The sequence below is a fragment of the Syngnathoides biaculeatus genome, chromosome 2, assembly GCF_019802595.1.
Source record: "Syngnathoides biaculeatus isolate LvHL_M chromosome 2, ASM1980259v1, whole genome shotgun sequence".
In the NCBI taxonomy this organism is placed as follows: domain Eukaryota; kingdom Metazoa; phylum Chordata; class Actinopteri; order Syngnathiformes; family Syngnathidae; genus Syngnathoides; species Syngnathoides biaculeatus.
This window is the reverse complement of record NC_084641.1, coordinates 14985416-15001578: the sequence shown is the minus strand read 5'-3', so window position 1 is coordinate 15001578 and position 16163 is coordinate 14985416. Positions and strand designations below refer to the sequence as shown.

Genomic DNA, 16163 nt, shown 5'->3' with positions numbered 1-16163 from the left:
GTTGGAGCCTTCTTAACATCTTCCTCATTGTCATCACATGCAACATTGATCAAATGTACCTACAGGCTTAGATATGACATATCTGAAGGCTCAAATCATATCACAGTTGGAAGTTACACTAATGCAACTGTGGGTACGTTTGATGCGACCTCGGTTTGAGGAAGAGTGCATGCAGTATTCCAGTGCATCATCAATCCAAGCCTGAAATTGCACCAAGCAAAACGTGCGGTATTTTCACATCTACTGAGAAATTAACCCCCCAGATCAATTAGTATTTAGTTCATCTGTTTAAATGGCCCAGGTAAAAAGAACTCTTGAATTGGTTATGCCCCTACTCCCATTACATATTATCCACCCACCTAAAGTTCTTATCATCAATTTTCCTCAGTGACATGAAAATACATGATTTTCATTCCTTGAAAGCAGTGTTTAAGCTTTTTCTGTTTGTGTTGAAGTCGATAGGTGACCACATTAGCTTACCAGCAAAAACCAGCACTGTGCACTGTTTATCAGACACCATGCGGTCTGGTGTTTTATGTTTTTCCTACTTACAGTACATAACGTGGCAAAAAGTAAATATGCACCATATAGCATCTGGATAATGTGAGACGTGTCAGTCTTGCTACTTGGAATTTTTCATAGAGAAAACCTAGAACTGTATTGCATGCAGGTGACTTTTTTTCTTTTTTTTTCCCTGAGGCATGTGATGTTTTGAAACATGTCATCCTAGACAGTGCAGCAGCCCTGATTGCAGTGGAACCCAGCTAATAGGACATGGGAATGATGGAAACATGCTTCTCAGATGTGCATTGACCTCTGAAAGGGTGCTGCCTTTCTCTATACTTTTGTTTCTCGTTTTACCTCGGTGGGTTATGGATTCTATGAGGTGATGTCTGTATACGGTTTTATCTATAGCAGTATAGGTTGGCATTGTATTATACATTGTGTGCCTGTGTGACTTGAAGATCATTATTCCCAAAGGTTATTTATGCAGATTATCAATTCTTTATTGAAGTGATTTATGCACATTCACACTTCAACGTGATTGAAATTGGCTAAAAGCTTCTTACGTTTTCTGATACCCTCTAACATTTGTTCAAAACAATGTTCCAGGTAAAATATTTTTTTTCCACTCCATTATCAGAGCTATCACAGGCAGGCATTTGCTTATTTCATGTATGGCTGAGGATTCGGTTTAAGTTAAAAATAAATATGGAGCTTGATTTATGATCCTGATATGTCCCCTGATTTTTTGATTATCTAATCATTTATTATTGGCGTCATCAACCTTATGTAACCAGATGTGGTTATTTTCAGCTTGTTAGATTTTCATATTCAGACGAGGTCATCTTCAATGCCGACAAGGCCAAATTCTCTGTATCCCTCTGTGAATGAAAGAAAACCCCACAATGGTCGCCCAATAACTGGAATCGGACAACACATACTTTTTTTTTTTTTTTAAATGAATGAAAATTAATATACATTCAATCACAAATGTGATTCAACAGAATAAAAAAAAATCTTATGAAACAGGCCCGGACCAAGAATTAGAGTACTCTTAACTTAATATTTCGATATTACAATCTTTTGAGGCAATCACTGAATTGAGCGATTTTTGTAACTTTCAATGACATCTCCACACCACTCAGCAGGTATTTTGATCCACTCTTCATGAGAAAACTGCTCCAAACTGTCTCAGATTTCAAGGGTGCTTTCTCCCGACGCCATGTTTCAGCTCACTCCACAGATGTTCAATAGGGATTTAGATTAGGCGATATAGAAGGCCACTTCAGAATAATCCGGTGTTTTCCTCTTAGCTATTTTGGGGTATTTTTAGCTGTGTGATTTGGGTCATTATCTTGTTGCAAGACACAACTTGCAACTTAGACCAAGCCTTCTGACAATGGCAACAAATGTGTCTCTGGAATTCCTAGAATGTCTTTATATTTCATTGTACCCTGCACAGATTTAATAAACTTTGTGCCAGATGAAGCGAAGCAACCCCATAACACAAAAGAGCCTCCTCCAAGTTTCACAGGAGAGACGGTGATATTTTCTTGGTATGCTTCAATTTTGTATCTGTGAACACAGACGTGATGTGGCTTGCCAAGAACTTCCTGTATTAAGCCTTTTGTAGGACAAAGGCAGAAGCATCATGCAGTTTGGTAAATTCCAGTCTCGCTTTTTTATGATTTATTTCTAATAGTGGTCTTCCATGAAGATGCGAGCGGACACTGGCGTACCTTAACCTTGGAGTGCACCTTTACTGTAATTTCTTTGGAGGTTGTTCTGGGCTCTTTTTTTTTTTTTTTTTTTTTTTTAGCACCCATACTCTGTCTCTTCAAATTGTCTACAAATTTCCTCCTGTAGCCAATTCAACGGAGGTGGGCTACAGTCCTGTGGATCTTAAATTTCTGAATATTATTTGCAACTGTATTATCACAGGAACATCAAGCTGCTCAGAAATAGTGTTGTGAAATCAACTTTTAACATACTTGTCCATAATTTTCTTTCTAATCTCCTTTGGTCCAGGGTCACCAAACAGCACAGTGTCATCATTGAAATAGACCGAGTGACTCATTACAGGTTTGAAGACACTTGTGATGATAATTAGAGGACACACCTTGCTTGAACATGTTCCTATGGTTAAATTATTATCGCTCTTAACTTGCGATACCATTATTTTTGTCCAGGCCTGTTTCATGAGTTTGTCGGATTTTTTAATGACATTGTTTTTTTCAGTAGTTTTGTCAGATTCAAGCTACCTGTATTTCTGAGACCACTGTGGCTTTTTCTTTCAGTAACAGAGAGGTAACAACTATTTTTGTCCATGTCTGTATAATGGGTAAACCCTATTCCAAAATCCAAGAACTCCCAAGAAAATGGACACCTACTGGCACCATTTTAAACCCTTCCCAATAGGGCCCTCACTGTGAAGGGAAAAGTGACACCTTTCGCCAAAGGCATGGCTAATCACACCTCCACGAATAGTTGATTTCAACACAGCATCCGTGTCTAGTTCTTAATTTCACTTATGAGAAACTCCAGGAGGTTCAGTTGAAATATATATATATATTTTTTTAGAGTTAGGATTCTTAAATCATCTGAGACTCATCACTCCACAGCGTCCTTTTTCCAGTTTGCTGTGGAAAAGCTATCTTGGTCTTCTAATTCCAATGACATAATATTTCCATCTATCCATCCATTTTCTGAGCCACTTATCCTCACGATGGTCACAGGAGTGCTGGAGCCTATCCCAACTGTCAACGGACAGGAGGCAGGTTATACCCTGAACTGATTGTCAGCCAATCGCAGGGCACATGGACACAGACAACAGTCGCAACTCACAATCACACCTAAGGGCAATTTAGAGGCTCCAATTAATGCATGTTTTTGGGATGTGAACTGTGAGGTCAACGCACTACACCTGTGCCTTGGCGTTGGCCTCATAGTTCTGGGACCAGGGTACAAATACCGGCCTCCCCCTGAGTGGAGTTTGCATGTTTTCCCCGTGCCTGCGTAAGTTTTCTCCAGGCACTCCAGTTTTCCTCCCACATCCTCAAAACATACATCAATCAGGTCATACAGTATATCAGCGTCATGATAAATTCCAGTAAAAATTAAAAAAAAAAAAAAGAAAAAAATTTGGATCCCTCTTGAAATTCTTCCTCTTTTTCAGATGTTAAATGCAGACCAACTCCCATTTCAAAACAAATTAAGAGGATAAAACTTAAAAAGTTTCATTCTGTATGTGTCCTGCTTTTTGGGGAAGAGGTGGGAATAAAGGAAAGGGTTTTCGGTGGGGCGGAGGGCAAGACCAGGCAAAGAACGAAAATGGGCAGTCCATTAAAAGTATGAAGAAAAAAATGCCTGCTCGTAAATGACATTGGCAGTCCTCATGATTATTGCTATGATACAATAAAGTGGTCTTACAGTTCTTCTCTCACTGAAAACCTTGAGAGCGTCTGTGACATGGCTGCAATAACAAATGGTGGGAGTAAAACAAAGTAAGTCATGCACACCACAAGCCAGCACTCAACCTCCAGTCTGTGTTCAGAATGAAGTTAGGATTTTCTTGCACGAGATACATAAGCAGGGCAAACCATTGTAACTAAATATTCACATGATTTACAGTTTGAACACCTGTACCTATAAAATAATGGTTAAAGTAGTAGGCAACATAATCAAGGCCTTTTGCCACCAAGTGCAAAATCAGATGTCATGTTGGTTACCAGAATCACACACTAAGACAAGTAGGGCCAGAGCCACCAGATCCAATAGATTGAACTGCAGTGGAAAAACAACTGTGTGGCAATTTCATACTTTGTAATACCCATCACTGTCTCCTGCAGGACATTTTTTTTTCTTCCCGTCAAATGAATCAAATTACTGTTAAATGTTCTTGATTGTTTGTGCTTTGCAAAGGTCTCAGCTCTAATGGGCACCATAATAGTTTTCTCTGTAAGATTAAAGAATTAAAGTGACATGAGATTTGGGAAATAGTGTGGCAACAATATCTTATTTAATTTTACTTGGAGTTTCAATTAGATTGGTAGGGAGGAAGCTGAGATCACCCTTCGGGCGTTTCTCAATTAAATTAGAAACATCTGTTTGGTCTGTTTTAAATGTACCGTAATCGTCAATGTGAATCCAAGTCATTAGTTTGCAAGGTAGTAGCATATCCATAAGGGCTTTAGCTTTTTAAAAGAAAGGTCACGGTTCAAGTCTCAAAGCGGAGAAAATAGATTGAATCTGATTATTGCTCGTCCGTATCCCGTCTACTGCTGATGGCCCCTGCAGCATGGCACCGGACCCCTCCAATCCCCTCCAACCATAACCCGGACCCAACCTGTCTTCACTTTCATTTCATCTGAAGGCTGTGTATATGATTGTTTTGCAACATACACCATGTTATATCGTACCGTATCAACCTGTAAATAAGAAACACAGACATTCTCCAGAACAACATCAGCTTTTCAGACACTTTAACATATTGTACAACTGGGATGGTCCACGCTCACAAGGGGCTGATAAATGGCAAAATAATTTCACCAGAGTCAATTTTAAAGGTCAAAACAGATCAACTAATCAAGACTGAAATAAGGCAGTTTGGCGCTTACCTCTTTGCTGCCTTCCACATCGGAGGAATCACTGCTTAAGTCCTCTGTATTCAGGTTCTCAAAGTCTGACTCACCCACAGCAATAGGCACTGTGACTGTCAGGCTGGGATTGTGAATAAAGGACATATAGTGACATTCGTCGATGGGGTACTTTTCAGTGCTGTCCCCCTCAATCATGCCCCCTACAACAAGGCCTCCTCCAGGACGGCCGTTCCCCTCAGCTGTCATGTATATACCGCCAGGGTCTTTAGTCATTTCTACTGTTGTGTGATTGGTGATGCAGTTGCCTTTGCCATTGCTATGTAGTTCTTCTAAGGGTTTGCTCTCTTCAGGTAGGTTGGAGCCCTTCCCACTGCGATCAATGAACAGGCTCTGGACGAACTGTCGTACTGTAGATTTTAAAAAAGCAATTCCACGCTGGATCCGGCCCACAGCAATTTGCAAGTTATTCATCTCGCTGTCGTCATCAGTTGCAGCCAAATTGTCAGCGCTGAATGAGCTCAGAAGCAGAGCCAAGAACAGGTTCAGAACCTAAAAAGAACATGATAAAATAAGACAAATGACTGGAAACATTTCGGCTAAATTAGATTTCAACTATAAACTCTAATCTATGAACAAGCTTCTCTAACAATATTATATGAACAAAAGGTCGTCAATTGGGAGACACGGTGATAGATTACTTTAATAAATGCATAGTATAAACGCTGCAACTTTACCGGTCTTTTTAGAACCTCGATTATAATTTTACATGCATGTACATGTGAAAGACAGTCCAATTGATAGACTGCTTGGTCGACCGAAGACTCTAAATTGCATCTAGGTGTGAAGGTGAGTGGCAAATAGTTGTCTGTATGTGCTCTGCGATTGGCTGGCGACCAGTTCAGGGTGTACACCGCCTCTCCCCCGAAGATGGCTGCGACCACAGCGAGGGGGAAAATGCCACAGAAAATGGATGGATGGATGAACACAAGGTAGTTAAATCTTAGGCGCAAATGGGTCAACCAAATGCACAATGAGCTGAAGCATACCGCTAAACTGGTTACAAGTGGCTAAAGGATAACAAATTCAATTTGGACAGGTAATTGCAATTTCCTGATCTCAATCTGATTGAAAATTTATGGGCAGACTGGAAAAAGCATGCGTGAGCAAGACAGCCCATAAACTTGGCTCAGTTACACCAATTCTGTCAGGGTGGAATGGACCAAATGTCATGCACGCTAGTTAATTAAATTTATTCATTTAAATTTAAACTGACTAAAACTCAAGACCTGAACAAAAATAGAGGCTTTCACATGAATTTCATTTTAGCTAAATCTCTTTACAGATTGCCATATTTATATATATATATATTTTTTTTAAAAGAGCACCAAAGGTAATGCATACCACCAAGTTTCCGATGACCATAACCATCATGAAGACAATCAGACACATTGTTGGTCCCGATACCTCCATACAGTCCCACATAGTCTCTATCCACTCTCCACACAGCACCCGGAAGACGATGAGGAAGGAGTGGAAGAAATCATGCATGTGCCAGCGTGGTAGCTGACAGTCATCGTTTATGTTACAGACGAACTCCTTGTAGTTCTTGCCGAAAAGTTGCATGCCCACCACGGCGAAGATGAAGACGATGATAGCGAGCACCAGGGTCAAGTTACCCAGAGCCCCCACTGAGTTACCAATAATCTTGATCAGCATGTTCAGAGTTGGCCAGGATTTAGCCAGTTTGAATACCCTCAGCTGTTTTAAAAACAAAAGCAAAAAAAAAAAAAAACATGGATGATATAATGTATAGTGCAGACTGGATGGTAGACTCCCCCCCAATAACACGGAACTTCGTCCCTTACCAGTCGGAAGGACCTGAGCACAGAAAGGCCCTCAACATTGGACAATCCCAACTCCATTAGACTCAGACTAACAATTATGCCGTCAAAAATGTTCCACCCCTCCTGGAAGTAGTAGTAAGGGTCCAGAGCGATGACCTTGAGGCACATCTCTGCTGTGAAAATACCAGTAAATACCTATTTGAGAGAAAAAGGGGGAGTATTTGTTATTTTCTAGAATGAACACCAGAAGAACATTAAAGGTTGCTCAAATGTTCTAAGGTACCTGGTTTCCAACAGAAAGGACATAGTTGAATTCTTTCGTCATTGGGTAATGCTCCATGGCCATAAAAAGGGTGTTGAGAACAATGCAAATTGTGATCGTTAGATCCACAAATGGGTCCATGACCACCATGTTAACAAACTCCTTAATTTTAAGCCAGGTAGGGCAACAGTCCCAGATCAAACAAGTGTTGGCAAATCGATACCAGCAAGGGGGGAATTTCTGCCTCGACTCTTCAAGCTCTGGAGGGGAGAGATTGAAAGTGAGTAAAAATCACAGGAGCAGAGAGAAAAACAAATTTTCCCCAGTTTTCTTCTAATAGACAATTGATTATTCTTGAGCTGGCAGCACAGTGATCGTTTGTCTCACAGTTCTGAGGATCCGAGTTCAAATCTGGCCTCGTCTGTGTAGAGTTTGCATGTTCTCTCCGTGCCTGTGGCCCGGGGACTCCGGTTTGCTCCCACATCCCCAAAACAAGTATGGCAGGGTAATAGAAGACTGTAAATTTCCCGTAGGTGTGACTATGAGCGCAAGTAGTAGCAGCCTGTGATTGGCTGGTGATCAGTTTGAGTATATCCCGCCTCTTGCCAAAAGATAGCTGGGATAGGTTCCACAACCCCGCGACCCTAGTGAGGATAAGCACTCCGGAAATGGATGGATTGATATTCTACCGCTCATTTTCTCAATCACTGCAATGCCGATTAAAGCTGTTAACTGGAATCCAACTGTGAACTGCCACTCGACGTACATACTATATAAGTCATGTACACTTTTCATCGGGTAGGCGTGGAAGAGCTTGCCCATCTTATCAGCGCATCTTACAGTATGTATACTGTATGTACAGTATGTTATAGACGGAGTATGTGTCATGTAAGTGGTAGAAAGTGTGAGGTTAGCATGTGTTCACGATCATTAGAATAGAGGACATGGTTCTTCCACTGCATGATGGACTGCATGTAAAAAAAAAAAAAGCCACTGATGTTTATTGATTGATTTATTGATGTTTACCACTCGAGTTATGTGTAAAGTCAGCATCTCTCAGAACAGCACTTCATAATTAAAAAACAAAATTTCTCGTTTAATGTCAAAGACTTTCCATTTTCAAACTACACTTTTTTTTCCTAATGCAACCCCCCATATATTCTGATATTAGGTGAAATTATTATTCAACATTGTATGTGATGAGAAGCGTGAGAAAATTTTGAGACTTGACCGTCACATAATTTGAAACGTGGGAAATCTAAGACTTCTAACCTTCCATGGTGTTGGTAAGGATGCTGGCCACACTCATGGCTCTTTGCCTGCTTCCTGGTTCACCTAAATAGTCAACTGAGCGTTGTTTTCTCACCTCGGTGTCTGTCGTGGTACCCTAGAGAAGAGTATCCGAGATATTGCTGTATTAGTAGAACATGGAGCCACAACATAACTCCATCAAGATCATTGATCAACCTTCCCAGATCTACCAACCATGATCGCAATGAAATTGAGGCATTTAATAAAATGTAAATAAAAACAGAATACAATGATTTGCAAATCATTTTCAACCTGTATTCAAATGCAGACACTACAAAAACAAGATACTTAATGTTCAAACTGTTCAACTATGGTTTGTGTTGGAACAGAGGCATGTTTACGACTGTCACATGACCTTTACTTTTAACAACACTCAAGCGTTTGGGAGATGAGAAAACTAATTTTTAAAGCTTTGTAGGAGGAAGTCTTTCCCATTCTTGGTTAGAGTACAACTTCATTTGCTCAACTGTTTGGAGTCCCCAATGACATACTTAGCGCTTGAATATGCACTAAACACTTTTTTGGGAAAATGAGTCTAGTAGGCTCTTCAGCAAATTATATATAAATAAAAAATATCCTCTCTCATCTAGTCAAAGCAAAAATTTCCCCAAGGATTTAGTCCAAAGTCCTAAAGTTAGTGAGTTTAGTCTGACTTAGTCAGGTTACCTCGGCAAATGAATGCAAAAATGGGTAAATAAAAAAATGGATTGAGTTACCTCAGGCAGCAGGAGACCAACAGGAGAGTTAGTTCCAGATGTTCCTCCAACCAGCGAAACAACGCCATTGCAGTCCACCGTGCAATGCATCTTCCCATTGGCAGGTAGCGTGATACGAGGTACCCTGAGACTCATCTGGCTAACGGTGCTGCAACGACGCTCGAGGCGACGTGGCAAGAACAAGGAGCCACGCCGGCTGTCGCTTTCTTCGAAGGTGCTATGCTCGTCATCCGCAAAGTCGTTTTCTGAACCCATGTCACGTACTCGTCCGCGGAAGCTGAAGAGACTGACTTGACTGTTTCTCCGTGGTGAGAAGAGTGACTCACGTACACTGAGCAGAGACTGCGGAAAAGAGTATCGATGAGCTCCTAAAGGTAGTTTCATGGGTTGAGATGGGTTTTATGTAAATATACAGTAAACTGCTTTTCACCAAGGAAAGAGACCCAGCCTGGCCACAAATGGCAGAAACACCACAAGTAATGAATGGCCTATACATTTTTTTTTAAATTTTATATATTATCATCTTGAATGGTTTGAGGAGTAAAAGACAAGAAATGCAATAAAAAATATTCGCAACTTCTCTGATCTCTTCAGGCAGTTCCTTTGACCTCATGATTCTAATTTACTCTGACACGTACTGTGAGCTGGAAAGTGTTATCGACAGGTCTGTGGCTTTCCCAATCAAGTCCAATCAGTATCATCCATTACTGGTGGACTCCAATGAAGGTGTAGAAGCATCTTAAAGTGCCACTGACATCTAAAACATAACATTAAGTAAGTTTTTAAACCAAAAACAATCATCCGGAACGGATACCGTCCGTTTTTTCACACCAAGTCAGAATGTTGGCGAATATCGTGTTTTTCATCTCCCGCCAGGGAAAGTCTCTCTAGGATTTTGTGTTGAGGAAGAACCAGGAAGGGAGTTTTTTTTTTGCAGTAGAGGGGTTGAGTGTTTAACTCTGTTTATACTTATCGTACCGGTGAAAAATTACCTGTTTTTTTTTTCATGGCCAAAATGCCGGCTCGTTGTATTGCTGGATTTTGCTCAAACGCTCGGGAGGACAGATCCACTCTTTCTATGTTTCCAAAAGACCCGGTTCGTCGTGAAAAATGTATTGCACAGGTGCAAAGGACGAGACCTTTGTTGGTTCCAAATGACAGGTAGGTGTCCATAGCGCTATAAAAAATAAATAGTTGGGGGGGGGGGGGGACGTAATCCGCCAAATGTTCATCACTGCCACGGAGGTGGATTGAGCGGGGAGGTGGTTTGGCCGCATGCGGGAGAAGAAAGGAGCTCTACCCCCACCGGCCACCGGTGTCTGGGCACCCTGAAGTAGTTACTCCGCCCGGCATGGGTCCTCCTGAATACGCTACATACTGTCATACATACTATCGGGGAGTCTGTTGTTATAGTTAGAAGTGATCCACATATCATCTAAATATGGCTCGAAACGATAGGGTAACATTGCCCCGGTCACTTGACTTGATTGTGAGATGTTCTCTTCTTCGAAAAGAGCTTCCGTGTCAGAAGGCATGTTGGAAAAATCTGAAAATCTCTCTTGTTCCTCTCCCATCCCAGGAGCCACTACGTGTTTTCTTTGGCGACTGTCCCGGATGACAAATGACGTCGCAGGCAATATGGCCACCACTGGCACGTCGAGCGAGACTTCCGCAACTTTGCGCATTAATGACACGCTCTACGCTCATATTTTTTTTTCATATAGACATTGAAGTGAATAATATTATATGTAGTTTTCATTACTATATCCATTTTAAAATGTATATTTGGGTGTCAGTGGTACTTTAAGGATGATAACCGGAAAAGAGCACCCCAGTTGAATGAAATTTATATCTTATATCAAACGACAACATAATGTACTCTGCCTCTGACTGACAAGCACCAAGACAGAACTTCTACTTTTAGTGACTCATGATTTGCTGAAGCACTTTAGCAACATGTACACACAGTGCGTAGGTAAGCAATGCTATAAGTCTGTGGATCCAGATTCACCACGTTTTTATGCATCCCTGCTAATTTCTGTGCATGTCAGCAGCCTGACTCCCACCAGACCAGATTCCTGTGTGTGTACACTGTATATCAAGCACAGTACAGTGGCCAACTGGTTAGCACATATGGTTTTGAGGACTCTGAATCAAATCGGCCCTCGCCAGTGTGGTGTTGCATCTTCTGAGTGGTTTTTTTCCGGGTACTCCGGTTTCCTCTCACATATCTATTGTATATATACTAATAAGAGGCCATAATGTACCTGATTGGGTGAGGAGCATCGCTTCTCATAAGAAAGTCGGTTAGCATCAATGGAGAAGTGGAAGGATCTGTTGATACTATCCACGGTCATAGACTTATGGAACTTGTTGCCTGGTCCCCTATCCTCCTCCTCTTCCTCTTTCTGTTTCCTTTTCTTCCGCCTGTTGCGTCGCTCTTTTGCACTTTTTGAGCTGAGCTTGGATGCCACTGAGGAGGACCCAGAGGTGGCCCCCCCCCTTTCGCTGTACTCGGCGCTATCCGTGGCTGCTGCCGCGGCAACCTGTCAGCCAATCGGAAAACGAAACACAGTTGTCAAGGCAACCTGGCGGCTGTCTCAAAGACTTGCGCAAATGAGTATGGAAGAGAACGCCTGGCAGCTGAAACTTGTCATGGCCCCGCTGAGAAATCGGCAACAGGTCTAAAAATCAATGTCTCTAATTTATTCGGACAAATGCACATTTTGAATTTGACTTCGGTAAAACACACTGATTTGCTTTACTTGTCTCTCCTCTTTCAACGTTAAAGTCTTTCATCTTCAAATTATTATATAATATGACACTAATATACAATATAATGTATAATAATTACTGTATATTACATTGTATTATATTGAAATTTTGGGGGAACTTGGGGATGTTGGTGCCAAAATATAATTTTGAATCATTTTTTTTTTTTCCCAAAATGTTTTTGGATTGGCGCCACGGTGACTCAGATGGTAAAGCGTTGGACTTACAGTTCTGAGGTACCGGGTTCAATCCCAGACCCGCCTGTGTGGAGTTTGCATTTTCTCACCGTGCCTGCGTGGGTTTCCTCCGGGCACTAAGTTTTCCTCCCACATCACAAAAACACGCAACATTAATTGAACACTCTAAATTGCCCCTAGGTGTGATTGTGAGTGCGGCTGTTTGTCTCAATGTGCCCTGTGATTGGCTGGCAACCAGTTCAGGGTGTACCCCCCTCTTGCCCGTTGACAGCTGGGATAGGCTCCAGCACTCCGTGTGACCCTCGTGAGGATAAGCGGCAAAGAAAATGGATGGATGTTTTTGGATTCATCGGCTGACTTCAAATAGTTTAATTGAGAATAAAGCATTCGTGATGCCCATCTAAATTGGATTTCTCATATCCTGGATTTTGTTTAGGATGCGTGATGATATTGTTTAATTTTCATTAAAATTAGATGAGGATGAAAATATTTGAGTATTTTTGTTGAACTAGATAATTTACAAACAAAAGTGCATTCACCCAAAATGGATTTTTACCATCATCCAACACTTCAATCACTGGAATTTTTTGTCCACCTTTATAGTTTTTCCTCACAGATTAAGTGCAAAAATGTTTTTAGATGCCTAACAATAAATACCATCTGAAATTTAACCGTGTCCAGTGCAACACAGCTCAAACTATGACACGACATTAACTTCAATGGAAAAATGTTCTTGCCTGTGCTTCCTCCTGCTGCCTCTTCAGTTGCTCCAGCATGGCCTGGAATTCCTCCTCTTTCTGTTGAGCCTCCTCTATGGTGGCCTGGTTCTGCTCATCATAAGCCATGGCCACAACAGCCAAAATCAGATTGACAAGGTAGAAGGAACCCAGGAAGATCACTAAAACGAAGAAGACCATGTAGGGCTTCCCTGCCGCTCGCAAAGTCTAATGGAGCCAAGATTAGAATGATCACACAATAAGACAATCATTTAAAAAAAAAAAAAAAAAAAAAAACCAATAAGCAATAATACGTGTGGATTTTATGTGAGTTTATACAAACCTGCTGATAGAGGTTTTCCCAGTAGTCCTGGGTCATGAGTCTGAACAGAGACAGGAAAGCCCAACTGAAAGTGTCAAAACTTGTGTATCCATAGTCTGGATTAAGGCCCGCTTTGACACAAATAAAGCCTTCTGGACAAAGCCTGTCACACAATGATGATTTTAAATTCAGTTTACATTCATAAATGTCTTGACTTGCTGCTCGGAAATTTGGCTAACATATATTTTCAAACGTTTTTCAAAGCTGGTTTTGCAAAAGTAAAGTTCATTTTTTAAAAAGCGTACTAGAACATCTGAAATGTATTTGGGGTTATTCATAGGTGATTCATTTGGATGGTGGCAGGTGTGTTCTGAGAACAAGTTAATATAAGACTGAATTTCTGAACATACCCACGTGCCAATTTATACGACGGTGGGTGCACAAACACATGAGCTCAGTTGTTCACTTTTCTTACCTTTTCTATTCTGTTGTGCAGGTTAAGGGTCACTTTAATGGTATAAAACATTCTCAAATGATTTATCTAGGTGTCAATTCTTATGTAAAAAAAAAAAGGCACCTATAGAGATGTGAGGACTTTTTTCATATCCACGTTATGCACTGATGGGCTACTTCATTGATTATAATCTAATGAGATCCAATAATAATGTGTTTTAATTGATAGTGCCAGAGAGGTGTTCATTTAATGTCCATCAATTTTCTATTCCTTATCCCGTTAAATTAACTTCTTTATTTTTTTTTTTTTTTTTTACACAACACAAACATACTGCATAAGTAAACACTACAAAGAGCAAAATCAACAGTAGTGTTGAATTGACAGATTAAAAACATGGGGAGATTATGAAACGATAACAATTCCAATTGAGAATTGTGTCAAAACAGTATTTCATCTGCGACTATGAATCCAGACTAGTGTCAGTGTAAAACGAGGAAATGTGTTTCCATTGGTTTCTTTTCACTTGGGGACGACTGTTGTGGAAATGTGGATGAAGTGTGTACCCGTACGGGAATGCTTCAAACTCACCGAGAAAATAAAAAAAGACAAGGATATCCTATCCCTAAGGCTTACCCAGCCCCGCTGCCATTTCCGCAGAGGAGAGCGTCCCTGCGACCAGGGAGGTAATAGTAATTTTCTAAAATAGAAAGACAGCAGAAATGAAATAAACAGTTGATTGCACCACTTTTTGGGCACTATTTAATTGGGTCTTCAGTTACTATCGTAATGTAGTTTAAAGGGAGGAGATTTCACCGAGTAAAATCATCAGTTAATTGAGATGACTTTATCTTGAGGTACTTTTGTGACATTTATGTTTGGTGGTGGTGGAAATTTTTCTCAAATAAATTAAGCACCTTGCCGCTTCAAAGTTGTCAACGACTGTTACAGGGATTTACTCACTATTATTATCATCATCTGAGACGCACACATCTACCAACCGTCTCCTCTATCAGTCGGGAAGCTAATTTAAAGATCAGTTTAGATCATACATCTCTCCCTCTTGACTTACTGTCATTACTGATGTGCTCTATCCAGTTGAAGCCACTCTCCGTGCTGTTCAAGAATGTGTCATTGACTTCTGCTTGGCTGCTGTTGTCAGCGCCACCAGTATAGCTGCTGTTGGTGTCATTGCCAGGGATTGGCAAGCGCACACATTTCTGCCTCAGATTGCCCATGAAGAGCTGCAGGCCAATGAGAGCAAACACGCTGAGGCAGAACACTGTCAGGATCATCACATCTGACAGCTTTTTAACTGACTGGATCAATGCACCAACTATCGTCTTCAAGCCTTCAGTGGGGGACAGGGCGAGGGGTTGTGGAACATGGCACAAGGAAAAATTATTATTATCTGTACATACAAGCCTGTAAAGCTTTTCAAATAACAAACAGTCAAATTGAGGTATCCTTATGAACTCTTGGAACGTTATCATGGATAAACGCAATTTACAAGAAGTGATGTTTGTCTATTGCGTGATGTGAAGTTGACTTATTCAGATGCATTTTAAATGCATCACAGATCAGATGATTAGAAAAAAAAATGAGTTGCAGAAGGAAATTTTATTGCAAAGCATCAAAAAAATTAAGAGTTGTTTGTGCCAAAATGATATGGAAAAACATTTAACAATGCCAATTAATCAGAAAATGAAAATGTGACATACTAATTGTGGAGATGTGAAGGCTCTCTTGTCTTAATGGACCCTGCAATTGGTTGGCAACCAGTTTGGGATGTACTTTATCTTACCCACTATCATCATCATTTACGATTTAAACACTATATTTAATGACTATTTTGATTAGTTTTTGGTTTGTATTTATTTATTTAATCACATTTGTTATTATTCCCCCCTCTCCCCGACGCTGGATCCCTACCAGTTTGCATACCAGTTTAACTGCGGAACAGATTATACTATCTCCATTACCTTCCACTCAGCCCTCACTCACCTGGAGACCCAAGACTCACATCTCAGAATACTGTTCATCAACTTCAACTCAGCATTCAACACTACCATCCCCCAGCACCTCTGCCTCAAACTGGACCTGCTGAGATTCAACACCTCTCTGTGTAACTGGCTGTTGGTCTTCCTGATGGGGACACAGCAGGCAGTTCGGGTCAGCACTACTACCTCCAATACCATCATGCTGACCACAGGCCCCCCCATAGATGTGTGGTGAGTGCCCTCCTCTTCAGGCTGCTGACTCATGACAGCGCACCCACATCCAACTCCTGAACGTGGAGAAGACTAAGGAGATCACAGTGGACTTCAGGAGAGGGCACACCGGGCATCCCCCGTGAACCATCCACAATGCTGCAGTAGAACAGGTGAGCAGCAGCAAATTCCTGGGAGTACACATCTGCAAAGACCCATCCCGGACCATTAACACCACAGGACTGGCTCAACAGCGGCTC

General features: G+C 41.1%; 1 protein-coding gene across 1 annotated transcript in view; it reads right to left on the bottom strand.

Moving 5' to 3' along the window:
* The window catches only part of scn1lab (sodium channel, voltage-gated, type I like, alpha b), a 44046-nt gene that overhangs the window by 15016 nt on the left and 12867 nt on the right, over positions 1 to 16163 (bottom strand). Inside the window, exons 7-17 of the mRNA XM_061835973.1 lie at positions 14766 to 15044; positions 14330 to 14393; positions 13264 to 13405; positions 12942 to 13148; positions 11503 to 11781; positions 9236 to 9577; positions 8481 to 8595; positions 7230 to 7468; positions 6968 to 7141; positions 6504 to 6860; positions 5121 to 5651 (exon numbers count right to left, since the gene is read on the bottom strand). Coding sequence (XP_061691957.1) covers positions 5121 to 5651; positions 6504 to 6860; positions 6968 to 7141; positions 7230 to 7468; positions 8481 to 8595; positions 9236 to 9577; positions 11503 to 11781; positions 12942 to 13148; positions 13264 to 13405; positions 14330 to 14393; positions 14766 to 15044 — 2729 coding nt within the window. The remainder of the gene's footprint in view (positions 1 to 5120; positions 5652 to 6503; positions 6861 to 6967; positions 7142 to 7229; positions 7469 to 8480; positions 8596 to 9235; positions 9578 to 11502; positions 11782 to 12941; positions 13149 to 13263; positions 13406 to 14329; positions 14394 to 14765; positions 15045 to 16163) is intronic.